Source organism: Balaenoptera borealis, assembly GCF_965194805.1.
Source record: "Balaenoptera borealis genome assembly, chromosome: 1".
NCBI lineage: Eukaryota > Metazoa > Chordata > Mammalia > Artiodactyla > Balaenopteridae > Balaenoptera > Balaenoptera borealis.
This window is the reverse complement of record NC_138860.1, coordinates 140,511,335-140,535,271: the sequence shown is the minus strand read 5'-3', so window position 1 is coordinate 140,535,271 and position 23,937 is coordinate 140,511,335. Positions and strand designations below refer to the sequence as shown.

Below are 23,937 nucleotides of genomic sequence, written 5' to 3'. Positions count from 1 at the left end.
CTTAAGTCCATCAAATAAAACTAAATTAATCCTAAAGAACTTTTGAAATTACAGACATTCCACTGCCCTTCTCCCAAAAAGATGTCATTTCGAAAAATGGATCCTAGCTGTACAATAGGATTTTACTGTCGAAATGTTCAGGACTTCAAACGAGCTTCTGAAGAAATCACTAAGGTACTTTTATTTTAAATATTATAATAATATTTGTAAATGACCTAATTTTTATTAGAGGTAGCCTATCAGAAGATAAAAATCTATAGATTATGATTCGTTTATAAAATTCCCCCTTGAATGTTAATATTATTAAGAATATTTTGAACCAGAAAATACAACTATTTGGGGATTCCTAGCTTTTGAGGATGATGAAATCACTTAGTGACCAATTGAAAGTATTGATTGCTCCACTAGGTGGCACTGTTGAAATAAAAATCTCTGCAAACTAGTCATGTGCAAGCAATTAGGTTATATTTTATTTGAAGAGGATTTTAAAAGGGCAATACCTTAGGGGGTAGAAAAAAATTAATGAAGTATTTGATCAAGCCAAATTGTGCATTATTTCTTGTTAGTCCAAGTGTTTTGATTTTTTTAAAGAGAAATGGTGTTTTTGGATTTCTCAGAACTGTTTTATCAAATGAGCTGTATTGTTACCTTCCAATAAACTTGTTTAATCTGATCTATTCTACTTATAGGATCTTGGAAATAGGTTTATTTAACTCCTCTTATTACCTTTAAACTTCTGCATTTTTCTGGCCCTTGAGTACTGCTAAAACATGTATAGGGCCATAAACTCTGTCTATATTTAGTACTTTAGAAAGTAAAAAAATTACTTATTTAGGAAGTAAGCCTAATTGGATGGCTCTCTTTATTCGTATCAATATTATAGGTTATCATTTTTTATGGTAAGTAAAACTAAAACTAGAATCATTTTTGGGAATTCTTAACTTGAGCTCAGTTGTAATATGTATACCTTATTACTGCTTCACTTCCAATTAATTTTATTCAGGAAAATGGACATAGTGGGTTGAAATTTTATTTTTATAACGTAAAAATAGAATGGAAAAGTTAAATAAAAAGTTTCATTTAAGTTAGGTTTAGTTTACTTGACCTGCCATGTAAAAGAGGAAATTTAACAGGAACATGACAGAAAAATGAATGAGGAGAGGAGAAAATGAGATATGTGAGAACCTTTTCTTATTCCTCATTTCTCACAGTTGTCGTCTTTTCATTCTTCTTTTCAACCTGAAAGGCCAAGTGAACATAAGAAAATATGTTTTCTCCATTTTCCCCTCTTTTATTACTTGAAATTAGTATATACATTTGTATATTTTAGTTTGACAATTCTCTGGCTTTATAAAGTATCATGTATGTACTAAAATATACAAATACAGATGATATGGTAATATAGATGGACGTTGATGAACATTTTCCATTAAAAAGTCCCATTTATGTTTCCATTAGTTTATTTTTTATCTAGGTTGAAATAAGTATATTTAGAACAGTGATGTAGTCTACCTCTGGAATAGAAAAAAGCCCAAATTACTGTTACCAAATTGAGAAAAACAGTATTCATAAATGAGTTGCATGTTGATATTTTCTGATTAAAAACAGATAGTTTTGTGGTTTTATACTAATAGTCTTTACACTGGAAAACTACTTAGAAGTTATTGCTCTTGATGCATCCAAGTAATATGCAGTATTAAAGCAATGGGAAACCATGTTGAAATATAATATGGAAGTACTGAGAATTTTGCCAGAGTCAATTAACTTTGCTTTAATTATACTGTTGTTCTTAAGTTAATAGCTTTTTGGTAGCAGTATCAAAACCTCACTTTGTCAGTTAATAACTTGATCATTTACTTTTGCTTGGAAGATTGTAAGTTAAGCAATTTTCCTTCTTAAAACCTGAATTCAGCATTTTTAGTTAAACTGTTATTTTTTTCTTTGAAAATTAAAACATCTTAAATTATTTGTTTCTATATAGGATATATTTTCAGTTTTCTCATTTTGAAATTGAGGCCAGGTAGTCTAGATTCTCATGTTTAATTTGTAATGCTATGTGAATGAATATTCTAATGCTTATGCCACATGAGTTTTAAAATGTTAATAAAAATTGTTAAATTAATTCAGTGTTTAGCAGAGCTCAGTCCAGCAAGTATCTGAGTAACTGTCATGTTGAAAACACAAAATGACCAAGGCTTTGCCCTAAAGTAGCATTTATAGTTCAGGAGGCGGAATAAGACAAGTAGACATGTATTACATTGAATATGATAAGCATTCATACAGAAAGAGAAATAAATTGATAGGGTAAGGAAGAGTGTTAAAATGAGAGAGATGTCACATCCAAGTCAAAGTTCTTTATTGTGATGGTGATATTTAATATGAGCCCTAAAGTGTACGCTTAATTTCTGTTGGCTAAGGGAGAAGGGGGAGGGTATGTCAAGCAGAGGAGATAACAAGAGGAAAAGTATTGGAAAAGAAAAAGGTAGAGCTTCTCTAGAGAATGGCAGATAGTCCAGTTTGTTAGGTGCCATGGGTACATATAGGGCACGATTTTTTGTCTTCTGATTGCACGAATCAGAATCCCTAGAGGTAAGGCCTGGGAGCCTCCCTTTCTAACAAACTTCACAAGTAATCTTGTACACCAAATTTGAGAACCACTAGTGTAAGACAGTGCAACCCAAAGTGTGATACTTGATATTTTTAGGTGACCCTGGGACAAATATTCTGATACTTATATATGTATATTCATATTAAAAAAGAATAGCTGGCTTATTAAACATGTGGTTTCCTACTTATCATTGACCTGCACAAGGCTATTGGGGTTAAAATTATGAAAAGAAAAATATTCATTAATTGTAATAGAGATGGCATATATAGTGAAAATAAGGAAGGAGGTATATAAATGTCCAAGGCTTGGGAAACACTGCTATAGGAAATAGTGAAGGATGAGGCTAGAAAAGGAGGTTGGAATAATATTGTGGAGAGTATTGAATGCCAGGCTGAAGAAGTTTGTACTTTGCAATATGTTTATTTTATTAAATTAGTTTTTAAGAATTTCAAGCATACAGAAATATAGAGGATAGAATAATAAATACCCATGTGCTACCTCTAAGCTTAAGGGAAAAAAAAAAACCCACGTATATAATGGAAGTGTATTACCCTTCCCCAATCTTATTCCCTTATTTCCTTCCCAGTGGTAGCCACTATCCTAAATTAGTGTAAATTAGTATACTTGATGTATCTGTAAACAACATACACTGTTTTTTTTGTATGTTCTTAAACTTGTCATTAATTATATATTCATAGAAAAATGTATGTATCCTTTTGCAACTTGCTTTTTCATTTGATAGTGACTTGGAGATTATATCTATTCATGTTGGTCTAGCTTATTCATTTAAACTGCTAAATAGTAGTATATTTTACAATATACTATATTTAAAAAAATATTTATTTCTTGAATTTTTTGAAGTATAGTTGATTTACAGTGTTATGTTAATTTCTGCTGTACAGTTGTACATATATATGTATATATATTCTTTTATACATGTATATTCTCAATTGTACATATATATATTCCTTTTTGATTTCTTTTCCATTATGGTTTTTTCACAGGATATTGAATATAGTTCCCTGTGCTATACAGTAGGACCTTGTTGTTTGTCTGTTTATTTATTTATTGAGGTACAGATGTTGAACATCTTTTCATGTACCTGTTGACCAATCGGTATGTCTTCTTTAAAGAAACAACTATTTAGGTTTTCTCCCCAGTTTTTGATTGGGTTGTTTGTTTTTTTTGCTATTGAGTTGTATGAGCTGTTTGTATATTTTAGATATTAACCCCTTGTCAGTTGCATCGTTTGCAAATATTTTCTCCCATTCTGTAGGTTGTCTTTTAATTTTGTTGATGGTTTCCTTTGCTGTGCAAAAGCTTATAAGTTTGTTTAGGTCCCATTTGTTTATTTTTGCTTTTATTTCTTTTGCCTTGGGAGACTGATCTAAGAAAATATTGCTATGATTTATATTGAAGAATGTTTTGTCTATGTTCTCTTCTAGGAGTTTTATGGTGTCATGTCTTGTATTTAGGTCTGTAAGACATTTTGATTTTGTTTTGTATATGGTTTGAGAGAGTGTTCTAATTTTATTGATTCATGTGAGGCTGTCCAGCTTTCCCAGCACCACTTGCTGAAGAGATTGTCTTTTCTCCATTGTATATTCTTGCTTCCTTTGTCATAGATTAATTGACAGTAGGTGTGTGGGTTTACTTCTGGGCTCTCTGTTCTGTTCCATCGATCTATGTGTCTGTTTCTGTGCCAATACCATGCTATTTTGATTACTGTAGCTTTGTAGTATTGTCTGAAGTCTGGGAGGGTTTTGCCTCCAGCTTTGTTCTTTTTCCTCAGGATTGCTTTGGCAACTCTGGGTCTTTTGTGGTTCCATATAAATTTTAAGATTATTTGTTCTAGTTCTGTGAAAAATGTCTTGGATAATTTGATAGGGATTGCATTAAATCTGTAGATTGCTTTGAGTAGTACTGCCATTTTAACAATATTAATTCTTCCAATCCAAGAGCATGAGATATCTTTCCATTTCTTTAAATCATCTTCAATTTCCTTTATCAGTGTTTTATAGTTTTTAGTGTATAGGTCTTTCACCTAGGATGCTGCCATTTTAGATTAGCACTACAATTCATTTCCTTCTAATCTTTTTTCTTTCTTTTTTTAATAATTGTGTTTTTTCTTTTTCCTTTTTTAAGTTGAATTATAATTGACATACAATATTAGACTAGTTTCAAGTGTACAACCTAGTGATTCAGTATTTTTACACATTATGAAGTGATCACCATGATAAGTCTAGTTACCATCTGTCACCATACAGAGTAATTACAATATTATAGACTATATTCCCCATGCTGTACAATACGTCCCTGTGACTTTTTAATTTTATTTTATTTTATTTTTATTTATTGATTTATTTATTTAAACATCTTCATTGCAGTATAGTTGCTTTACAAGGGTGTGTTAGTTTCTGCTTTATAACAAAGTGAATCAGTTATACATATACATATATCCCCATATCTCTTCCCTCTTGCATCTCCATCCCTCCCATCCCTCCCACCCTTCCTATCCCACCCCTCTAGGTGGTCACAAAGCACCAAGCTGATCTCCCTGTGCTATGCGGCTGCTTCCCACTAGCTATCTATTTTACATTTGGTAGTGTATATATGTCCATGCCACTCACTCACTTTGTCCCAGCTTACCCTTCCCCCTCCCTGTATCCTCAAGGCCATTCTCTAGTAGGTCTGTGTCTTTATTCCTGTCTTGCCCCTAAGTTCTTCATGACCTTTTTTTTTTAGATTCCATATATATGTGTTAGCATACAGTATTTGTTTTTCTCTTTCTGGCTTACTTCACTCTGTATGACAGACTCTAGGTCCATCCACCTCACTACAAATAACTCAGTTTCGTTTCTTTTTATGGCTGAGTAATATTCCATTGTATATATGTGCCACATCTTCTTTATCCATTCGTCTGTTGATGGACACTTAGGTTGCTTCCATGTCCTGGCTATTGTAAATAGAGCTGCAATGAAAATTTTGGTACATGACTCTTTTTGAGTTATGGTTTTCTCAGGGTATATGCCCAGTAGTGGGATTGCTGGGTCATATGGTAGTTCTATTTTTAGTTTTTTAAGGAGCCTCCATACTGTTCTCCATAGTGGCTGTATCAATTTACATTCCCACCCACAGTGCAAGAGGGTTCCCTTTTCTCCACACCCTCTCCAGCATTTATCGTTTGTAGATTTTTTGATGATGGCTATTCTGACCGGTGTGAGATGATATCTCATTGTAGTTTTGATTTGCATTTCTCCAACGATTAAGGATGTTGAGCATTCTTTCATGTGTTTGTTGGCAATCTGTATATCTTCTTTGGAGAAATGTCTGTTTAGGTCTTCTGCCCATTTTTGGATTGGGTTGTTTGTTTTTTTGATATTGAGCTGCATGAGCTGCTTGTAAATTTTGGATATTAATCCTTTGTCAGTTGCTTCATTTGCAAATATTTTCTCCCATTCTGAGGATTGTCTTTTAGTCTTGTTTATGGTTTCCTTTGCTGTGCAAAAGCTTTTAAGTTTCATTAGGTCCCATTTGTTTATTTTTGTTTTTATTTCCATTTCTCTAGGAGGTGGGTCAAAACGGATCTTGCTGTGATTTATGTCATAGAGGAAGAGTTTGATGGTGTCTGGCCTTACATTTAGGTCTTTAATCCATTTTGAGTTTATTTTTGTGTATGGTGTTAGGGAGTGTTCTAATTTCATTCTTTTACATGTAGCTGTCCAGTTTTCCCAGCACCACTTATTGAAGAGGCTGTCTTTTCTCCATTGTATATTCTTGCCTCCTTTATCAAAGATAAGGAGACCATAGGTGCGTGGGTTTATCTCTGAGCTTTCTATCCTGTTCCACTGATCTATATTTCTGTTTTTGTGCCAGCACCTTACTGTCTTGTTTACTGTAGCTTTGTTGTATAGTCTGAAGTCAGGGAGCCTGATTCCTCCAGCTCTGTTTTTCTTTCTCAAGATTGCTTTGGTTATATGGGGTTTTTTTGTGTTTCCATACAAATTGTGAAATTTTTTGTTTTAGTTCTGTGAAAAATGCCAGTGGTAGTTTGATGGCGATTGCATTGAATCTGTAGGTTGCTTTGGGTAGTATAGTCATTTTCACAATGTTGATTCTTCCAATCCAAGAGCATGGTATATCTCTCCATCTCTTTGTATCATCTTTAATTTCTTTCATCAGTGTCTTATAATTTTCTGCATACAGGTCTTTTGTCTCCTTAGGTAGGTTTATTACCAGATATTTTATTCTTTTTGTTGCAATGGTAAATGGGAGTGTTTTCTTAATTTCACTTTCACATTTTTCATCATTAGTGTATAAGAATGCAAGAGATTTCTGTGCATTAATTTTGTATCCTGCTACTTTACCAAATTCATTGATAAGCTCTAGTAGTTTTCTGGTGGCATCTTTAGGGTTCTCTATGTATAGTATCATGTCATCTGCAAACAATGACAGTTTTACTTCTTCTTTTCCAATTTGTATTCCTTTTATTTCTTTTGCTTCTCTGATTGCCATGGCTAGGACTTCCAAAACTATGCTGAATAATAGTGGTGTGAGTGGACATCCTTGTCTCGTTCCTGATCTTAGAGGAAATGCTTTCAGATTTTCACCATTGAGAATGGTGTTTGCTGTGGGTTTCTAATATATGGCCTTTATTATGTTGAGGTAGGGTCCCTCTGTTCCCACTCCCTGGAGAGTTTTTAATCATAAATAGGTGTTGAATTTTGTGAAAAGCTTTTTTTTCATTTACTGAGATGATCATATGGTTTTTTTTCTTCAGTTTGTTAATATTGGTGTATCACATTGATTTTTTTTTAACATCTTTATTGGAGTATAATTGCTTTACAATATTGTGTTAGTTTCTGCTGTATAACAAACTGAATCAGCTATATCACATTGATTGATTTGCGTATATTGAAGAATCCTTGCATCCCTGGGATAAATCCCACTTGATCATGGTGTATGATCCTTTTAATGTGTTGTTGGTTTCTGTTTGCTAGAATTTTGTTGAGGATTTTTGCATCTATATTCATCAGTGATATTGGCCTGTAGTTTTCTTTTTTGGTGACATCTTTGTCTGGTTTTGCTATCAGGGTGATGGTGGCCTCGTAGAATGAGTTTGGGAGTGTTCCTCCCTCTGCTATATTTTGGAAGAGTTTGAGAAAGATAGGTATTAGCTCTCCTCTAAATGTTTGATAGAATTCGCCTGTGAAGCCATCGGCTCCTGGGCTTTTGTTTGTTGGAAGATTTTTAATCTCAGTTTCAATTTCAGTGCTTGTGATTAGTCTGTTTATATTATCTATTTCTTCCTGGTTCAGTCTGGGAAGGTTGTGCTTTTCTAAAAATTTGTCCATTTCTTCCAGGTTGTCTATTTTATTGGCATAGAGTTGCTTGTAGTAGTCTCTTATGATGCTTTGTATTTCTGTGGGGTCCATTATAACTTCTCCTTTTTCATTTCTAATTTTATTGATTTGAGTCCTCTCCCTCTTCTTCTTGATGAGTCTGGCTAAAGCTTTATCAATTTTGTTTATCTTCTCACAGAACCAGCTTTTAGTTTTATTGATCTTTGCTACTGTTTTCTTTGTTTCTATTTCATTTATTTCCGCTCTGATCTTTATGATTTCTTTCCTTCTACTGACTTTGGGTTTTGTTTGCTCTTCTCTCTCTAGTTCCTTTAGGTGTAAGTTTAGATTGTTTATTTGAGATTTTTCTTGTTTCTTGAGGTAGGATTTTATTGCTATAAACTTCCCTCTTAGAACTTCCTTTGCTGCATCCCATAGGTTTTGGATTGTTGTGTTTTCATTGTCATTTGTCTCTAGGTACTTTCTGATTTCCTCTTTGATTTCTTCATTGATCTCTTGGTTATTTAGTAATGTATTGTTTAGCCTCCATGTGTTTGTGTTTTTTATGTTTTCTTCCCTGTAATTTATTTCTATTCTCATAATGTTGTGGTGATCGGAAAAGATGCTTGATAGATTTCAATTTTCTTAAATTTACCAAGGTTTGATTTGTGACCCAAGATGTGATCTATCCTGGAGAATGTTCTGTGTGCACTTGAGAAGAAAGTGTAATCTGCTGTTTTCAGATGGAATGTCCTATAAATATCAATTACATCTATGTGGTCTGTTGTGTCCTTTAAAGCTTGTGTCTTCATATTTATTTTCTGTCTGGATGATCTGTGCACTGGTGTAAGTGAGGTGTTAGATTACCCCACTATTACTGTGTTACTGTCAATTTCCTCTTTTATAGCTGTTAGCATTTGCCTTATGTATTGAGGTGCTCCTATGTTGGGCGCATATATATTTATAATTGTTATATCTTCTTCTTGGATTGATCCCTTGGTCATTATGTAATATCCTTCCTTGTCTCTTGTAACATTCTTTATTTTAATGTCTATTTTGTCTGATATGAGTATTGCTACTCCAGCTTTCTTTTGATTTCCATTTGCATGGAAAATTTTTTCATCCCCTCACATACAGATGTGTCCCTAGGTCTGCAGTGGGTCTCTTATAAATAGCATATATATGCGTCTTGTATTTGTATCCATTCAGCAAGCCTGTGTCTTTTGGTTGGAGCATTTAATCCATTCATATTTAAGGTAATTATCAACACGTATGTTCCTCTGACCATTTTCTTAATTGTTTTGGGTTTGTTTTTGTAGGTCCTTTTCTTCTCTTGTGTTTCCCACTTAGAGAAGTTCCTTTAGCATTTATTGTAGAGCTGGTTTGGTGGTGCTGAATTCTCTTAGCTTTTGCTTGTCTGTAAAGCTTTTGATTTCTCCATCGAATCTGAATGAGATCTTTGCCGGGTAGAGTAATCTTGGTTGTAGGTTCTTCCCTCTCATCTCTTTAAATATATCATGCCACTCCCTTCTGGCTGGTAGAGTTTCTGCTGAGAAATCAGCTGTTAACCTTATGGGAGTTCCCTTGTATGTTATTTGTTGTTTTTCCCTTGCTGCTTTCAATAATTTCTCTTTGTGTTTAATTTTTGTCAGTTTGATTACTGTGTGTCTTGGCGTGTTTCTCCTTGGTTTTATCCTGCCTGGGACTCTCTGCACTTCCTGGGCTTGGTGGCTGTTTCCTTTCCCATGTTAGGGAAGTTTTCGACTATAATCTCTTCAGATATTTTCTTGGGTCCTTTCTCTCTCTCTTCTTCTGGGACCCCTATAATGTGAATGTTAGTGCATTTAATGTTGTCCCAGATGTCTCTTAGGCTGTCTTCATTTCATTCTTTTTTCTTTATTCTGTTTTGTGGCAGTGAATTCCACCATTCTGTCTTCCAGGTCACTTATCCATTCTTCTTCCTCAGTTATTCTGCTATTGATTCCTTCTAGTGTATTTTTGATTTCAGATGTTGTGTTGTTCATCTCTGTTTGGTTGTTCTTTAATTCTTCTAGGTCTTTGTTAAACATTTCTTGCATCTTCTCAATCTTTGCCTCCATTCTTTTTCCAAGGTCTAGGACCATGTTCACTATCATTATTCAGAATTCTTTTTCTGGAAGATTACCTCTATCCACTTCATTTAGTTGTTTTTCTGGGGTTCTATCTTATTCCCTCATCTGGTACATAGTCCTCTGCCTTTTCATTTTGTCTGTCTTTCTGTGAATGTGATTTTCATTCCACAGGCTGCAGGATTGTAGTTCAGTATTTATTATGTAATGTTAAAGGAAAAACAGGATAAGCTCTATATATAAAATTTAATCTCAGTTTTGTTAAAGTAATTTTAAACATGTACTTTAAAAAGTCTAGAAGGAAATACAACAAAATATTAAATATTTCCCCAAGTTATTAAATGTCTTTCATTATCTTTATTTTGTATAATATCTCAATTGATATAATACCCCAAGTCATATAGATAACCTAATTTGGAATTTTTTTTGTATAGATTTTACATTATCCATTATGGAGGGACCTTAATGTTTTGACAGTGCCTCCTATTTTGTAGTATAAAAAAGAAAACTAAACTTTTCCCTTCTAATAGAAGTTCAAATCAATGGTTATTCTTAAAAAAAAAAAAGTCTAAAAAATTCTTGATATGGTGCTTAGAGCTTTGAAAAGCATTTGAAAGGCATCTGATTTTGAAAGAAAGGATGAAGACATGATAATGTTAGCTCTGCGTGTTGAGTTGAAAATGATACAATGATACCTGCTTGTTAGATACTGGACTTTTATAAGTGACATTAAATGAATATAAAATGGTAACAATTTTGAACTGTATTCCAGCCATTGGCTCGAGGTGAAAGATGATTTATCAGATGCCGGCCCCCTCTGTCTCTTACTTTTCATTTCCACATTTGTGCCCTTCTCTCTACCTTTTTTTTTTTTAGAATGTAAGTTAAATAAATTTGAGACGTGTAAAAAGTAGGAGCACAATATGAATTATAGGATCGATCATATTTCATCACGTCTGGTTTTTTAAATACTTGATTGTTTTTAAATGGTTCATTTCCACTCAATTAGAAAATGGATCTCATATAAAGTGTCTCATTGAAATATTTTAAATTTAACATTGTATCTGTATCCTAGGGCTACATATTTATTTTAGCCAAGATAATCTATAAATGTAATGTATAAGAATTTGATGAGCCTTCAGTTGAATATCAACATTTGGGAGAATTTAGTTTTTACTGCTAAAATTATCCTTAAATTATATTTAATTGATCATGATTAATGATGTATAAGTACTATTGATATTTTTTCAGCATTCTTTGTAACTCACATAAACTTTTCAGAATCCTTCTTATAAGTCCTGGTTACCTATAGAAATGTTTATTTCTATAAAAACATCCTTCACTCAAAAATTTTTATGCACCTTAAAATGAAAATTGTTTTAATTTTTTAATAGATTTGTTTAACAGAAATATTTAAATGGTTTAGAATGGGTTGTTGGCTTGTCAACGAATCCCATATTGACAGAGGTTATATAAGGGTTGTCGGTGTTCTCACAAAACTCCAGGTATTACTTATTTTACTTCTAAATTGTGTAATGTAACTTTAGAAGGTAATATGTAAAGTGTGGATTGTTACTGTGTATAAGAACACTGTTTTTCATTTTAACTAGATTATTGCAGAAATATATTTTTTTAATATAGAAATCTTTGAAGAGACCAAACTTCATTTTAAAAAATAACTTTTTATTGCTTTTGGTCATCCTAACATTTCTCTGAGATAAGGAGATTGGATAACTTTTGCCCAGTTTTATAGGTGATACTCAGGTAGAGTGATTTGTCAAAGATCACATCAAAGTTACGTTGTAGAAGTGAGATTAGAATGGACCTTTTGACTTAGTTTAATTTTTTTTCTGTGTTATGGTACAAAACATTCACAGTATTTTACCATAATCAGTGATACCATTTTGTTTTATTGTCTATTACCAGCAATAGAAGGTAAATCTTAACTCACTAGTAAGCCTTCAAACGAATGTGACCAGAAGACTTTACTTTTGGGGGTTTTGAGTAGGAATGATAATATAGTTAATTTCTGATGGTCTAGTCCTAATGGGGAAGTAGGTATTTAGCAATAAATAAACTATACAATGCTGATCAACTTTTGTCTTTTAGCCAGAACAGTAAAGCAGTAGCACTGGATAAATGTAAATTAGAGAAGCTAACAAGAGAGATTCAGGGCTAAAACATTAGATTTCATCATGTGGTTCTACTGTGCACTATTGCATCCAATAAGGGATTCTTCTGTTCTTTCTGTTACAGATGCTGAAAATTTCTTCTAAGGAGAAATATCCCTTATTTACTTTTGTAAATGGTCATTCCAGAGACTATGATTTTACATCTACTACAACCAATGAAGAAGACCTTTTCTCAGAGGATGAAAAGAAAAGATTAAAAAGATTTAGCACAGAAGAGTTTGTCTTGCTGTAAAGATTAGCACATTTGTGCTTGATGAGAAGAAATCCTTTGAAGGAAGCAAAATGAAGAGAAACAAGTATACTTGAAACTGGTTTATTTTCACAAATACCTTAATTTTGTACGTTCTTTAAAAAAAGAACATTTGAAAATATACAAGTTTTAAAGATATTTTTTTGAAAGAGAAATGATTCAGTGAATCTTGATTTCTAATAAATATCAAGTGATTCTGGCTGCATTCCTGTTTCTCTAAGATCTGCTAATGATAACTCTACCTTAACTGCAAGTCTTCCAGTCTTCAAATTCTTCCACCTGGGTCCAGTATTCTCCTGAAGGTTTTGTGATATTGGGCCCCAAAATAGGATTGCCAAATAGTTTCAAAAGCTTCAGTTTGGGCTTCCCTGGTGGCGCAGTGGTTAAGAATCTGCCTGCCAATGCAGGGGACACGGGTTCGAGCCCTGGTCTGGGAAGATCCCACATGCCGCGGAGCAACTGAGCCCGTGAGCCACAACTACTGAGCCTGTGCGTCTGGAGCCTGTGCTCCGCAACAAGAGAAGCCACGACAGTGAGAGGCCCGCGCACCGCGATGAAGAGTGGCCCTCGCTCGCCGCAACTGGAGAAAGCCCTCGCACAGAAATGAAGACCCAACACAGCCAAAAATAAATAAATAAATAAATTTATTAAAAAAAAAAAAAAAAAAAAGCTTCAGTTTATACTAATGACCAGAAGAGCAGAGAATGAATCTTCAATGCTGCCTAAGCCTCCTGATATTAATGCAACCAAAGGATGCTTTTGGATGTATCTTGATATATTTTAAATAGTAATTTTTAGCTGTGATATGATACAATTACATAAGCAGAATTTTGAGTTGAGGTAATACTTAGCAATATGATTTTATAATGGCTCCTCATTTTGCTTGCTGTTGAGCCTTGTCTGAGGAGTGAAGGTAAGGTATTGGTTTTCCCCACTGATTTAAAGGTTATGTTATTAATAATAACTACATCCAATCTAACAGATAAAGGCAAAATTGTTTGTTTCCTATCTCAAAAATGAAATTTTATGGAAACTCTACTTATTATGCAGTTTTAAAATCTAAAGATAAGTACCAGGAAAGATATCAGTAGATGCTCCTCCATGTGATTTTTGCTATTTGTATAAATCAGTGCAGTGGTGTTTAGAAGCTGAGTCCATCTATAAGGTAAATCTGCCTTGAGTGTATTATGTATTACTTAAAGGCAAGTTTGTGATATAAAAGTATGAGTTATTATTGAGCCAGGTTTATAAAATAAGTACTTTAATAAAGATGTAAGAACATAAAATGCCTTTGTTTTGGTTTTAATGGGATTATTTTAATCCTTTCATTTGAAAAATCATTGTCTCAAATGAATTCTGTTTATTTATAATGAAGGCAAATAATATTGTTGCTTTGAAAGCAAGTATTAACTTATTTTATGAAGCTTCCATGTTTCAGTGTGAAAAGGTGACTTATAAAGACAAAAAATTGTGTATCATTTAAAGTCATTGATTTTTTTCCTTCTGGAAGCCTATTTGTTAGGTGTACAGTTACACGCAAAACTGAAAGAGGGTGGGCAGATAGACTGCTTTGGTATGCCTGACGAGAGAAATCAGGTTTGGCATTTCCTGGTGAAGATAGTTTATTGAATTCAAAAAATAGTCAGTAATCTAAAATTTTCCTTTACCCTAGATGAAATCTGGACAAGTTAAGTATGGTACTGATTTTCCTAGAATGCGAAAGCAGTACAGGTACAACAAGAAGCCAGTGGTATGCCTGATTTTATACACTGCAGCTCCCTCGTCTAAAGTACTGCAATTTGTTGTTCCTATACACCTGCAGTAGTCACAGGATTCTACAACAAACACATCAAATGAGAGCACCAGATCTTCAAACAAATCAGAACTGACTGTAAGTGTTCTCTTACAGGGACTATATACAAGCTTAGAATTACAGGATAGCATTCTGTTATTTTCACAGCATATTGGGGGATGAGACAAAATTACACCTGGACAAAGTTGAGGTGAGAGGAGGGAGAAACTTCCTTTACATTGCATTATATTGAAAATACTCAGAATATTGCACAGACAAGACAGATCTTACAATACAATCATCCCCATGACTGAGAATAAATGGTTAGGATCAGAAATTATTAGAATAATATGCATATAAAAAGTATTCAACAATATGTATGAATGAATGCATGCATTCATGAAAATTGAGAGATAGGCTGATGGATTTATCTTGCCTATTAATAATAAAAAAATCAGCTTCAGCCAAGGACCAGCCAAAACTTGTGCTAATCTTTTATTGGAAAGACAGCAACAAAACTACATCATTAGATTTAGAATAGAGGTTTCAGACTTTGTTTTGAACACAGATTTCATTTAAAGTTCTGACAGCCAGTAGACTCAGTCAATAAAGCTATTGGATGATCTCTTTCAGCCTGGAATAAAAGAAAGTAATAAAGGACAAGATTCTAAGGTGGGTGTTCTGTTAGAATTATGATAGGAGGATCCTCCATTTGGACATCAATATTAAGATACTAGATTTTACCATTAACATTTCAGAAATGAATTAAAAAAAATTTTGATGTGACTTTTTGGTGGCAAAGGTTTCTTTTCTCTCTTCTTCATAAAATTTGACACTTTGAATCCCCTTTTGTCAATGTATTAACCACCAGCAGGCAATCTTGAGAGTCATCATTTGGTGAATGACTGAATGAAAAGATCCTTTATAGTGTAAGTCTATGCAAAAGAATTTCCCAGAGATATCCATTTTTCTGTTCTTACGTTAAACCAACCCCATTGAATTTGTGTTAGTGAGAAGACAACTTTAGAGGATTAAAAATTCGGTTAACCTTAGGATTTAGCATTGTCCAAGGGCAAACATATCTAAAAATATATATGTTAATTTCATCTTATTTTTAGGAGAATGGAAACAAAATAGCAAAAATAACATCTGTATAGTCTATCCAATTTTAGGTCAGAAATCTCTATTTTTTAGAGATCTCTTGTTACTTTCTCTTATTCCATGCCAGAAAGCACTGTATTTCTGGTCACATCGTACTAATCCAGCCTTTTTTTTCCCTTTTCTCTGCTAATTTCTTTGCTACTAGGAGAAAGATTTATTTTCATGGTTTATCACAGGTCACTTTCAGTAGCTTGCATTGTACATCCAGGTCTTGACTATATTTTCATACACAATCATAAAAACACTATAAAGGATTTTCCAAAAACAGAACACAATAGGAAGAACAGATAATGAAAAAACACTTGAAAATATTAAATCACTATATGAATTTCTATTGAAACAGACATAAGATAAGGAGGAGATTGAGAATTTAAAATAATAGTGAAATAGAAGCAAGATATCCAGAATATATTGATAGAGGCAATTTCTTAGAAAGGATAATGGATTATTATTTTCTATAAAAAGAAGAGCAAATGTCTTTCGAAAAATTTTAGGAGAATAAATACTTAACCAGTAATATTTATTATAGCCTCAGTATTGTCAATCAACCACAATTTAATAGTACTATATTTGGTTAAGCATTTAGACTGAATATCTTCAGGTACCGAATTGAAAAGGTGAAATGTCAGACCAGGAAAAATTGGAAACATCCTATTGATTCTAAAATATAAATTTTCTATCATTTTATAGTTTGAATCTTAAGTCAGTTTAGAAATCTGAAGCATTTTTGTGTGGTTTTCATGGTTATATAAAGACTTTCTCTTTGCCTATAAACTTTGGAAAATATTATATTTAGAGTCATTATTGCAGAAGTCCTCAGCATTATTGGTGGCAAGCAATGGCCCAAAATATTCACAACTACTATAAAGTTTCACTTACTTTCTCACAATAAGAAAAATATGCTAGGGACTTCCCTGGTGAACCAGTGGTTGAGACTTCGCCTTCCAATGCAGGGGGTGTGGGTTTGATCCGTGGTCGGGGAACTAAGATCCCACATGCCTCAGGGCCAAAAAACTAAAACATAAAAATGGAAGCAATATTGGAACAAATTCAATAAAGACTTTCAAGAAAAAGAAAAAGAAAAATATGCTAAAAGTGGAGAATACATGTTTGTATTAGGTAGAAAAATTATTGTGCTACCCTGTAACCAATTCCTCCAGAAATTTAGAGACTCAATTTTCCCCTATTTTAAGTCAATAGTCCAGATACTGCTGTCATTCAAGAATGAATCAAAAAAAGATTCTACAGAGAATTATCTTTCATTTATAATGTTATTGAAAATTAAATTAATAAGTATAAATATAATACTTATATTTTATACTAAGACAATATAATAAGAATTGGGAATTCATGGGTTTTAAAAGAAGTTATTTTATAAGCAGGAAAGGTAAAGAAAGGAAAGTTAGAAGTCCAATAGAAGTCTGATAACAAAAGGATGAGAGAATTATTGACAGCAAGTTTTGAGTGTGTCTAGGCAAATACACCATATCAAACTGACACAGGTAAAAAGTATGAATTTAAAAGGCTTGAAGGCTGGGATGATTTAAAATTTTTTTAAAAAATATTTAATTTATTCCTTTCTTTTTTTTGGCTGCGTTGGGTCTTAGTTGTGGCACGTGGGATCTTTTGTTGTGGTGCATGGGCCTCTCTCTAGTTCTGGTATGCGGGCTCCAGGGTGTGTGAGCTCCGGAGCGCGTGGGCTCTGTAGTTTGTGGCACACGGGCTCTCTTGTTGAGGCATGCAAGCCCAGTAGTTGTGGTGCACGGGCTTATTTGCCCTGCGGCATGTGGGATCTTAGTTCCCCGACCAGGGATGGAACTCGTGTCCCGTGCATTGGAAGGCGGATTCTTTACCACTGGACCACCACGGAAGTCCCTGGGATGATTTAAAATTTGATGTAGGCGTTGGTAGAAAGTAAATACTGACTGATACCAAAAGGTAGATATGTGGCTGCTGTGTTGCATAACTCCAGGGGGGCACTGTTTTCAGTGTAATGTGAATGGCACTCCTGGAGTTGTACAATGTGGCATCCTTGTAGCTACTTGCTATTTATACAGCACTGTTCTGATCAATTCAGTTGTATCAAATTATAGCTAATGAATCTAAGATGGGGAATTAGATCTGGGATTAAGGAGACTATTAAGGAGTCCTGAGACTTGGATGATCCTATAATGGAGCAGGTCAGGAGAGTCCATAGTTAGGACTCTAGTAATTTATCAGGGAGTTTTAATGGAGAGATACACATACATATTTAAGTTATTTCCAAGTTACTTTAACTAGATATCATAGAAAAAAATCCACCCTGCACTTTGCTACCTCAACATAGTATTTTCACTTGTCTATATTGTCTTCTATTTTGTGTTTAATAGGTTGAATTGTGATTCTTATTTTTAAAATTTAACTGCATTCTATTTGATGGAGAGAGCCACCACTTATCAGTCTTTCAACTTTTGATTTGTGTAATGACATTGTCTCTCTGACTTGCATGGTAGTCTTTCCTGTGTCTTGTGTCTGGTTCCTAAACCTGATTCACTGTGCTTGGCCAGTTTTGTGGCTACCAGCCCATGTCTAGAGAGAGAGACCTAGAGAGAGACTCTTATTTTCGTACATAATATGTTCCTGTAAACACTTAAAACAGCTGAATGTGAAGGAACTGAGCCACAGATGCTTTCAAACAATATTTTAAGGAAGGTTCTGTCCCAGAGAGTATAAAATATTATGGAAATATTGAAAACATTATAAAATTATTTTAATCATATAGTCTTGACATAATCTTATAGTTCTAGCATTTCATAGATATTCTTTATTTTTGGTCTTTTATAGTCAAACATACAGTTGATTGACTTAAAGTCCAGTGAGCATGTCATTGAGGCTGATGATTATTTCTATCCTTGTATTAATTATATGAAATTTGAGACCTACATTTCTTTTTTTTTTTAATTTTCATAGATCAATTTATTTAGAATTACAAATATTAAGAATAAAACATTTATGCATTTCTTAATTAACATAACAGTTTAGCTAAATATAAACTCTGCACTAAAGTTCTGCAGTGGCACAATACCAACAAAGAATATGGAAGCATTTTTAAACTATACAAAAATTTCAAATGGAAAATAATCTTGTTTCAATTTTATTATACATTAACATATAAAAAGTCTCATTTTATGAGACATCTAAAAGAATCAAAGCCACTTCTACAGCTATATCTTAAACTCCAAATCTGAAAACAATTTATTTTATTTTGACTTTATAATATTCTGTATTAAAACAGAGAAAATTCCAAATACACACTTTTTACAAGATTAACATCTTAGGCAGGGTTTTCCTTAAAAAACCAAAAACCAAAAAATGGAGAGGAGGAGTATAATGTAACCGTGGTGGAGTCATAAAAAATCGAGAAGGTCGCTGTTTTTGTTCAAAGGCAGCAATAGGCATCGTCTCATGAGGCTCATTACTAAGAACTTCATAGTCAGGGATAGTATGAGTTCCTAAGCCCTGCCCTATCAAAAGTTACTCTATAAGTAGCATTAAGAGTATCCACAGCATCTATCTGTCCAGTGAACAGACCATCATGAACACCACGTAATCGTGCTGTAACTTTGGTTCCAATAACCAGGGGCAAAGGAATTTCGTCTGGGAGATCTTTGAACTGTGAAACATCCGCAACTTTCCTTTGTTGTAAGAGCCTTATTTTCTGCCGTTTCTGTTTTAATGCTGATCTCTCTTCCTCAAAAAATGCAGAAGAACATCTCCGTGGTTTCCCCATAAGCCGCCTGATTTTTCCCCATTCTACTCTTGTTAACTTTCTTGTTTTCAAATTAGGAAAAGATTCCTTTAGACACACACAGAAGTCATTGTCCCCTTCAAAAAGTGGTTTATCTATATTTGAGTAGAACCACTCATATATGCACCACTTATGTGCTTTGGGAAGCTTGAGTAAGTTACGTAATCGAAAACCAATCTTCTGTGAGGCCTTCTTATCTGGTGTTGACATTGTTGCTGTAAATTTCTGTGGAACCATTGCCACCCTCTGATTTCTTTTAGGTGACCTTGTGTTTATTTGTCATCTTCATCAGAAAAGAGCCGACTTCGTTTTGAATTTCTGAAAGGCATTTCCACAGCAGAGCCTGTATACCTGCCTTTCCAAACAGGTGTTTTTTGTAAAGAGCTGTACTTTTCATTCCATGTGTTAGATAAGCTTCCGTTTTTTAAACTGACAAGGGCTTTCTTTGAAGAGCTCTCGTCAGGCAACTGGTCGAGCTCCGCCATCTTGAACGAGCCGCGCCGCTTTTTCAAAGGCTGCCCGCCGCGGTGCATTGTGGGGCGGAGACGGTCTTTGCGAGGGAGGTTCGAATGCGGAGCTCGCTGCCCGCGGTGCGGCGCAGCGCGGCGCTACTCCCGCCGCTGCCGGCTGAGGCGGGCCCGGCTCCGCCCGCGCCTGCCCGGGGAGGGGGTGTCGCCGCCGAGACCTACATTTCTTACCGTGAGTTTTAGCACTTTCTTTTTTCTATTTTCCTGTCATGTTTACAAAATAAGGGGAAATGAAATATAAAATCCAATATTGTATAAGCTGCTACACAAAGATTGTGGTATTAGCTGGCACACAGCATCGGCTCAGAGCTCATAGTGCTTCTTTGTCAGCTGATGTTCAAAAGTCCAAGTTTTATAATATTAAAGGTCATTTAGGAGTATCAGATTATATGAAAGTATGATGTCTTTTTGATTTATAGCCATCCTAGTGGGCATGAAGTGGTATCATGTTTTTTTTAAAAAATAACTTTATTGAGATGTAATTCACCCTTTTCACGTGTACAGTTCATTGGTTTTAGATGTATTTGCAGAGTTATACAGTGATCACTACTCTCAAATTCCAGAATATTCTCATTACTCCAAAAAGAAACCCTGTACCTATTAACTAATTTACTTTGTGTGGATTTGCCTATTCCAGACATTTCATATGCATGGAATCATATAATATGTGGCCTTTGGTGGCTGACTCCTTTCACTTAACATAATGTTTGCAGATTTATCCACATTGTAGCATGTATCAGCACTTCATTCTTTTTTGTGACTGAATAATATTTCATTAGATGGATATACTACATTTTGTTTATTTATCAGTTGATGGACATTTTGGTTGTTCCTACTTTTTGGCTATTACGAATAACACTTCTATGAACACTTGTGTATATGATTTTATGTGGACATTTGTTTTCCTTTCTTCTGGGAATATGCCTAGGAATGGAATTGCTGGTCATATGGTAGCTCTATGTTTAGCTATTTAAGGAACTGCCAAATTGTTTTCCAAAGTGGGTGCACCATTTTGCAATTCCATTAAGAATGTATGAAGGCTCCAATTTTTCTACTTCCTCACCAACCCTTGTTATTGTCTTTAATTTTAACCATCCAATGTGTGTAAAATGGTACATTATTCTGGTTTTGATTTGCATTTTCTTAGTGACTAAGGATGTTTAGCATCTTTTCATATGTTTGTGGCCATTTGTATATCTTCTTTGGAGAAGTGTGTATTCAAGTTCTTTGCTCGTTTTAAAATTGCTTATTTGTCTTTATATGTATTGAGTTATAAGAGTTCTTTGCACATTCTGGATACAAGTCCTTTATCAGAAATACATGATTTAAGAACATTTTCTCCCATTCTGTGGATTTTTTTACTTTCTTGATGGTATCCTTTGAAACACCAATAAAGTCCAATTTATCTGTTTTCTATTTTTTATTTGGTTGCTTGTGCTTTTGGTGTCATATTTAAGAAACCATTGCTTAATCCATGATCACAAAGATTTATGTACTTCTTTCTAAGAGTTTTATAGTTTTAGCTCTTACATTTAGGTTTTTAAATCCATTTTGAATTGATTTTTGTATATGGTGTGAGATAGGTGTCCAAATTCCTTCTTTTGCCTGTGGACGTCCAGTTGTCCCAGCACTATTTCTTGAAAAGACTGTTCTTTCCCCATTGAATGGTCTTGGCATTCTTATTGAAAATTAATTGACCATAAATGTAAGAGTTTATTTCTGGACTCTCAATTCTATTCCATTTATCTATATGTCTATCCTCATGCCATATGTATATGATGTATAGTTGATTTACAGTGTTGTGTTAGTTTCTGCTGTACAGCAAAGTGATTCAGTTATACAGCTCTATACATTCTTTTTCATATGCTTTTCCATTATGGTTTATCACAGGATATTGAATATAGTTCTCTGTGCTGTCCTTGTTGTTTATCCAGTACCACGCTATCTTGATTACTATAGCTTTGTAGTAAATTTTGAAATTGAGAAGTGTGAGTCCTCTAACTTTGTTCTTTTTCAAGATAATTTTGGCAATTCTGAATACCTTGTATTTTCATATCAACTTCAGTTTGTCAATTTCTGCAAAATTTTTCTTTTTTTTTTCAGTCTTTATTTTTAAAACATAAAGTGTTATTGAATTTCCACATAGTATGAAGTTGGCCCCAAACACCAAAGATACTTGTTTGAAAAGGAATAAAACATGCAAAAGATAGGTCGTATAGGTATGGTCATATTGTAAAAGAACATATCAAATTACACTAGATTACAGCCAGAACAAGTGTTTCAAAACTAAGACTTTACATATTCACTTAATACTACTAGTTTGGAAAAAATTATGAATCCTTATATTTAGGGAAAAACAGATACTTAATTTCTCTGTCAAGCTCCAGTGTTCCACTGTGGAGATGGCATAAATGAACTGGTTAAACTATAGAGTCAGACTGGCTCTCTCAAATTGTGACTTTAGCACTTACTAGCTATGTACATGGCCTTGAGCAAGTAACTTAATCTCATCTATAAAATATAGATAATAGTAACTATCACATTGGGCTATTGTGAGGATTAAGTGAGGAAACATGCAAAAACACTTAGAAAAATGCCTGGCACATAGTGAGTACTCAATAAGTGTTAGTCTTTAAAACTGTTGTCAAGATTTCATTCATCTCTGTCTTAATATTTGAAAAGGCTTTAAGAGTAAGTTTTTTGTTTTTGGAACTGGCATTGAAGAACAAGAGTTAGAAAAGAAAAGAAAAAAAATCAAAACCCCTAAAACTTAATTCTACTCCAATATTGAGTGTCTGTCGGGCTCTATAGAATACCTTGAGGTAAAAAAGTGACACTTCTGTCAGGAAGCTTAGAAATTTACTTAAGGGTGGGGAAAATACACCAAAAGATGGTCACACTTTGTAGGGGAAGAGAAGACTTATAATAGAAATTCTATAAAATAAAATTGTATTTGGTTTCAAAAGAGAGCTCATATCTGGTTATGGAGATTAGGAATGTCTTCATGGAGGAGGTGTCATTTGAGGTGAACCTTAAAAGTCTGGTATATAGGCAGTGGTGAAGTAAGTAGTGGGGCTAATAAGGAAACAGCGTCCGTGGACATGTTTTCTAAATGAAAATGGGGTTGGGGTGGAGGGTTATCCCCATAGGGCATGTTTGAGGTGCATGTGTCTGCTTTTGGTGGTTCTACTGACCAGGGAGCACTGGTGGCATTTAGTAAGGGAATGATGATAATAAACATCCTGCAACGATGTGGATAGAAGAATGTGTATTAAGAATGAAACATATGTCAAAGCTATATTACTGAGGATCTTGAGGGTCAGGCTGAAATGTACACTTAAGTAGGTAGATGCCTGGGAGGAGGGCCACAGGAGCAAGGATGTATGAAGGAAGAAACAAAGGGTGTAGAAGCCAGAAGAACTGGGGTTTAGTTCTAACACTTTAAAACATGAAGATTTAAAATTGGAAGATGATTTCTCAAACCCTATCCTTAGAGTCTGTTTTACTTTGATATAATTCTGTAGAGTCTATGGATGAACTTAGTGAATTTAGGTGGGGCTGAGGAACAGTAAGTCATTTAATGTAGAGGTTTTTTTTTTTTTTTAATTTTTATTTATTTATTTATTTATTTTCGGCTGTGTTGGGTCTTCGTTTCTGTGCGAGGGCTTTCTCTAGTTGCGGCAAATGAGGGCCACTCTTCATCGCGGTGCGCGGGCCTCTCATTATCACGGCCTCTCTTGTTGCGGAGCACAGGCTCCAGACGCGCAGGCTCAGTAGTTGTGGCTCACGGGCCCAGTTGCTCCACGGCATGTGGGATCCTCCCAGACCAGGGCTCGAACCCGTGTCCCCTGCATTGGCAGGCAGATTCTCAACCACTGTGCCACCAGGGAAGCCCAATGTAGAGGTTCTTAACCTGATGAATCCATGAGTAGAATTCAAGGGTCTATGAACTTGGATGTGAAAAAAATTACATCTTTATTTTCACTAACATCTAACTAAAACATAGCATTTCCTTCCACTAGGAATGTAGGCAAAAAAGTATAGTAATATTAGCAGTACCTAGGACTTTGCAACTCATTGAAATCATAAATTCTTTCGTACCTTGGTTAATGCGGTTATCTTGAAATATTTACACTGCCTTGAAATTACGGTAGGACTTGCTGCTAGGAC

The 23,937-nt window shown here is 34.3% G+C and overlaps 1 protein-coding gene and 1 pseudogene across 2 annotated transcripts in view; one reads left to right on the top strand and one right to left on the bottom strand.

Annotated features, from left to right (window-relative positions):
- ATG4C (autophagy related 4C cysteine peptidase) overlaps window positions 1-13,786 on the top strand; it is a 100,246-nt gene extending 86,460 nt beyond the window's left edge. Inside the window, exons 10-11 of the mRNA XM_082358353.1 lie at window positions 55-174; window positions 12,315-13,786. Coding sequence (XP_082214479.1) covers window positions 55-174; window positions 12,315-12,482 — 288 coding nt within the window. The 3' untranslated portion in view covers window positions 12,483-13,786. The remainder of the gene's footprint in view (window positions 1-54; window positions 175-12,314) is intronic.
- A 121-nt stretch (window positions 13,787-13,907) lies between these two features.
- LOC309612662 (protein lin-9 homolog pseudogene) lies at window positions 13,908-22,829 on the bottom strand (annotated as a pseudogene). The gene has a single exon. The product of its transcript is annotated as a protein lin-9 homolog pseudogene (transcript).
- Window positions 22,830-23,937: the final 1,108 nt, after the last annotated feature.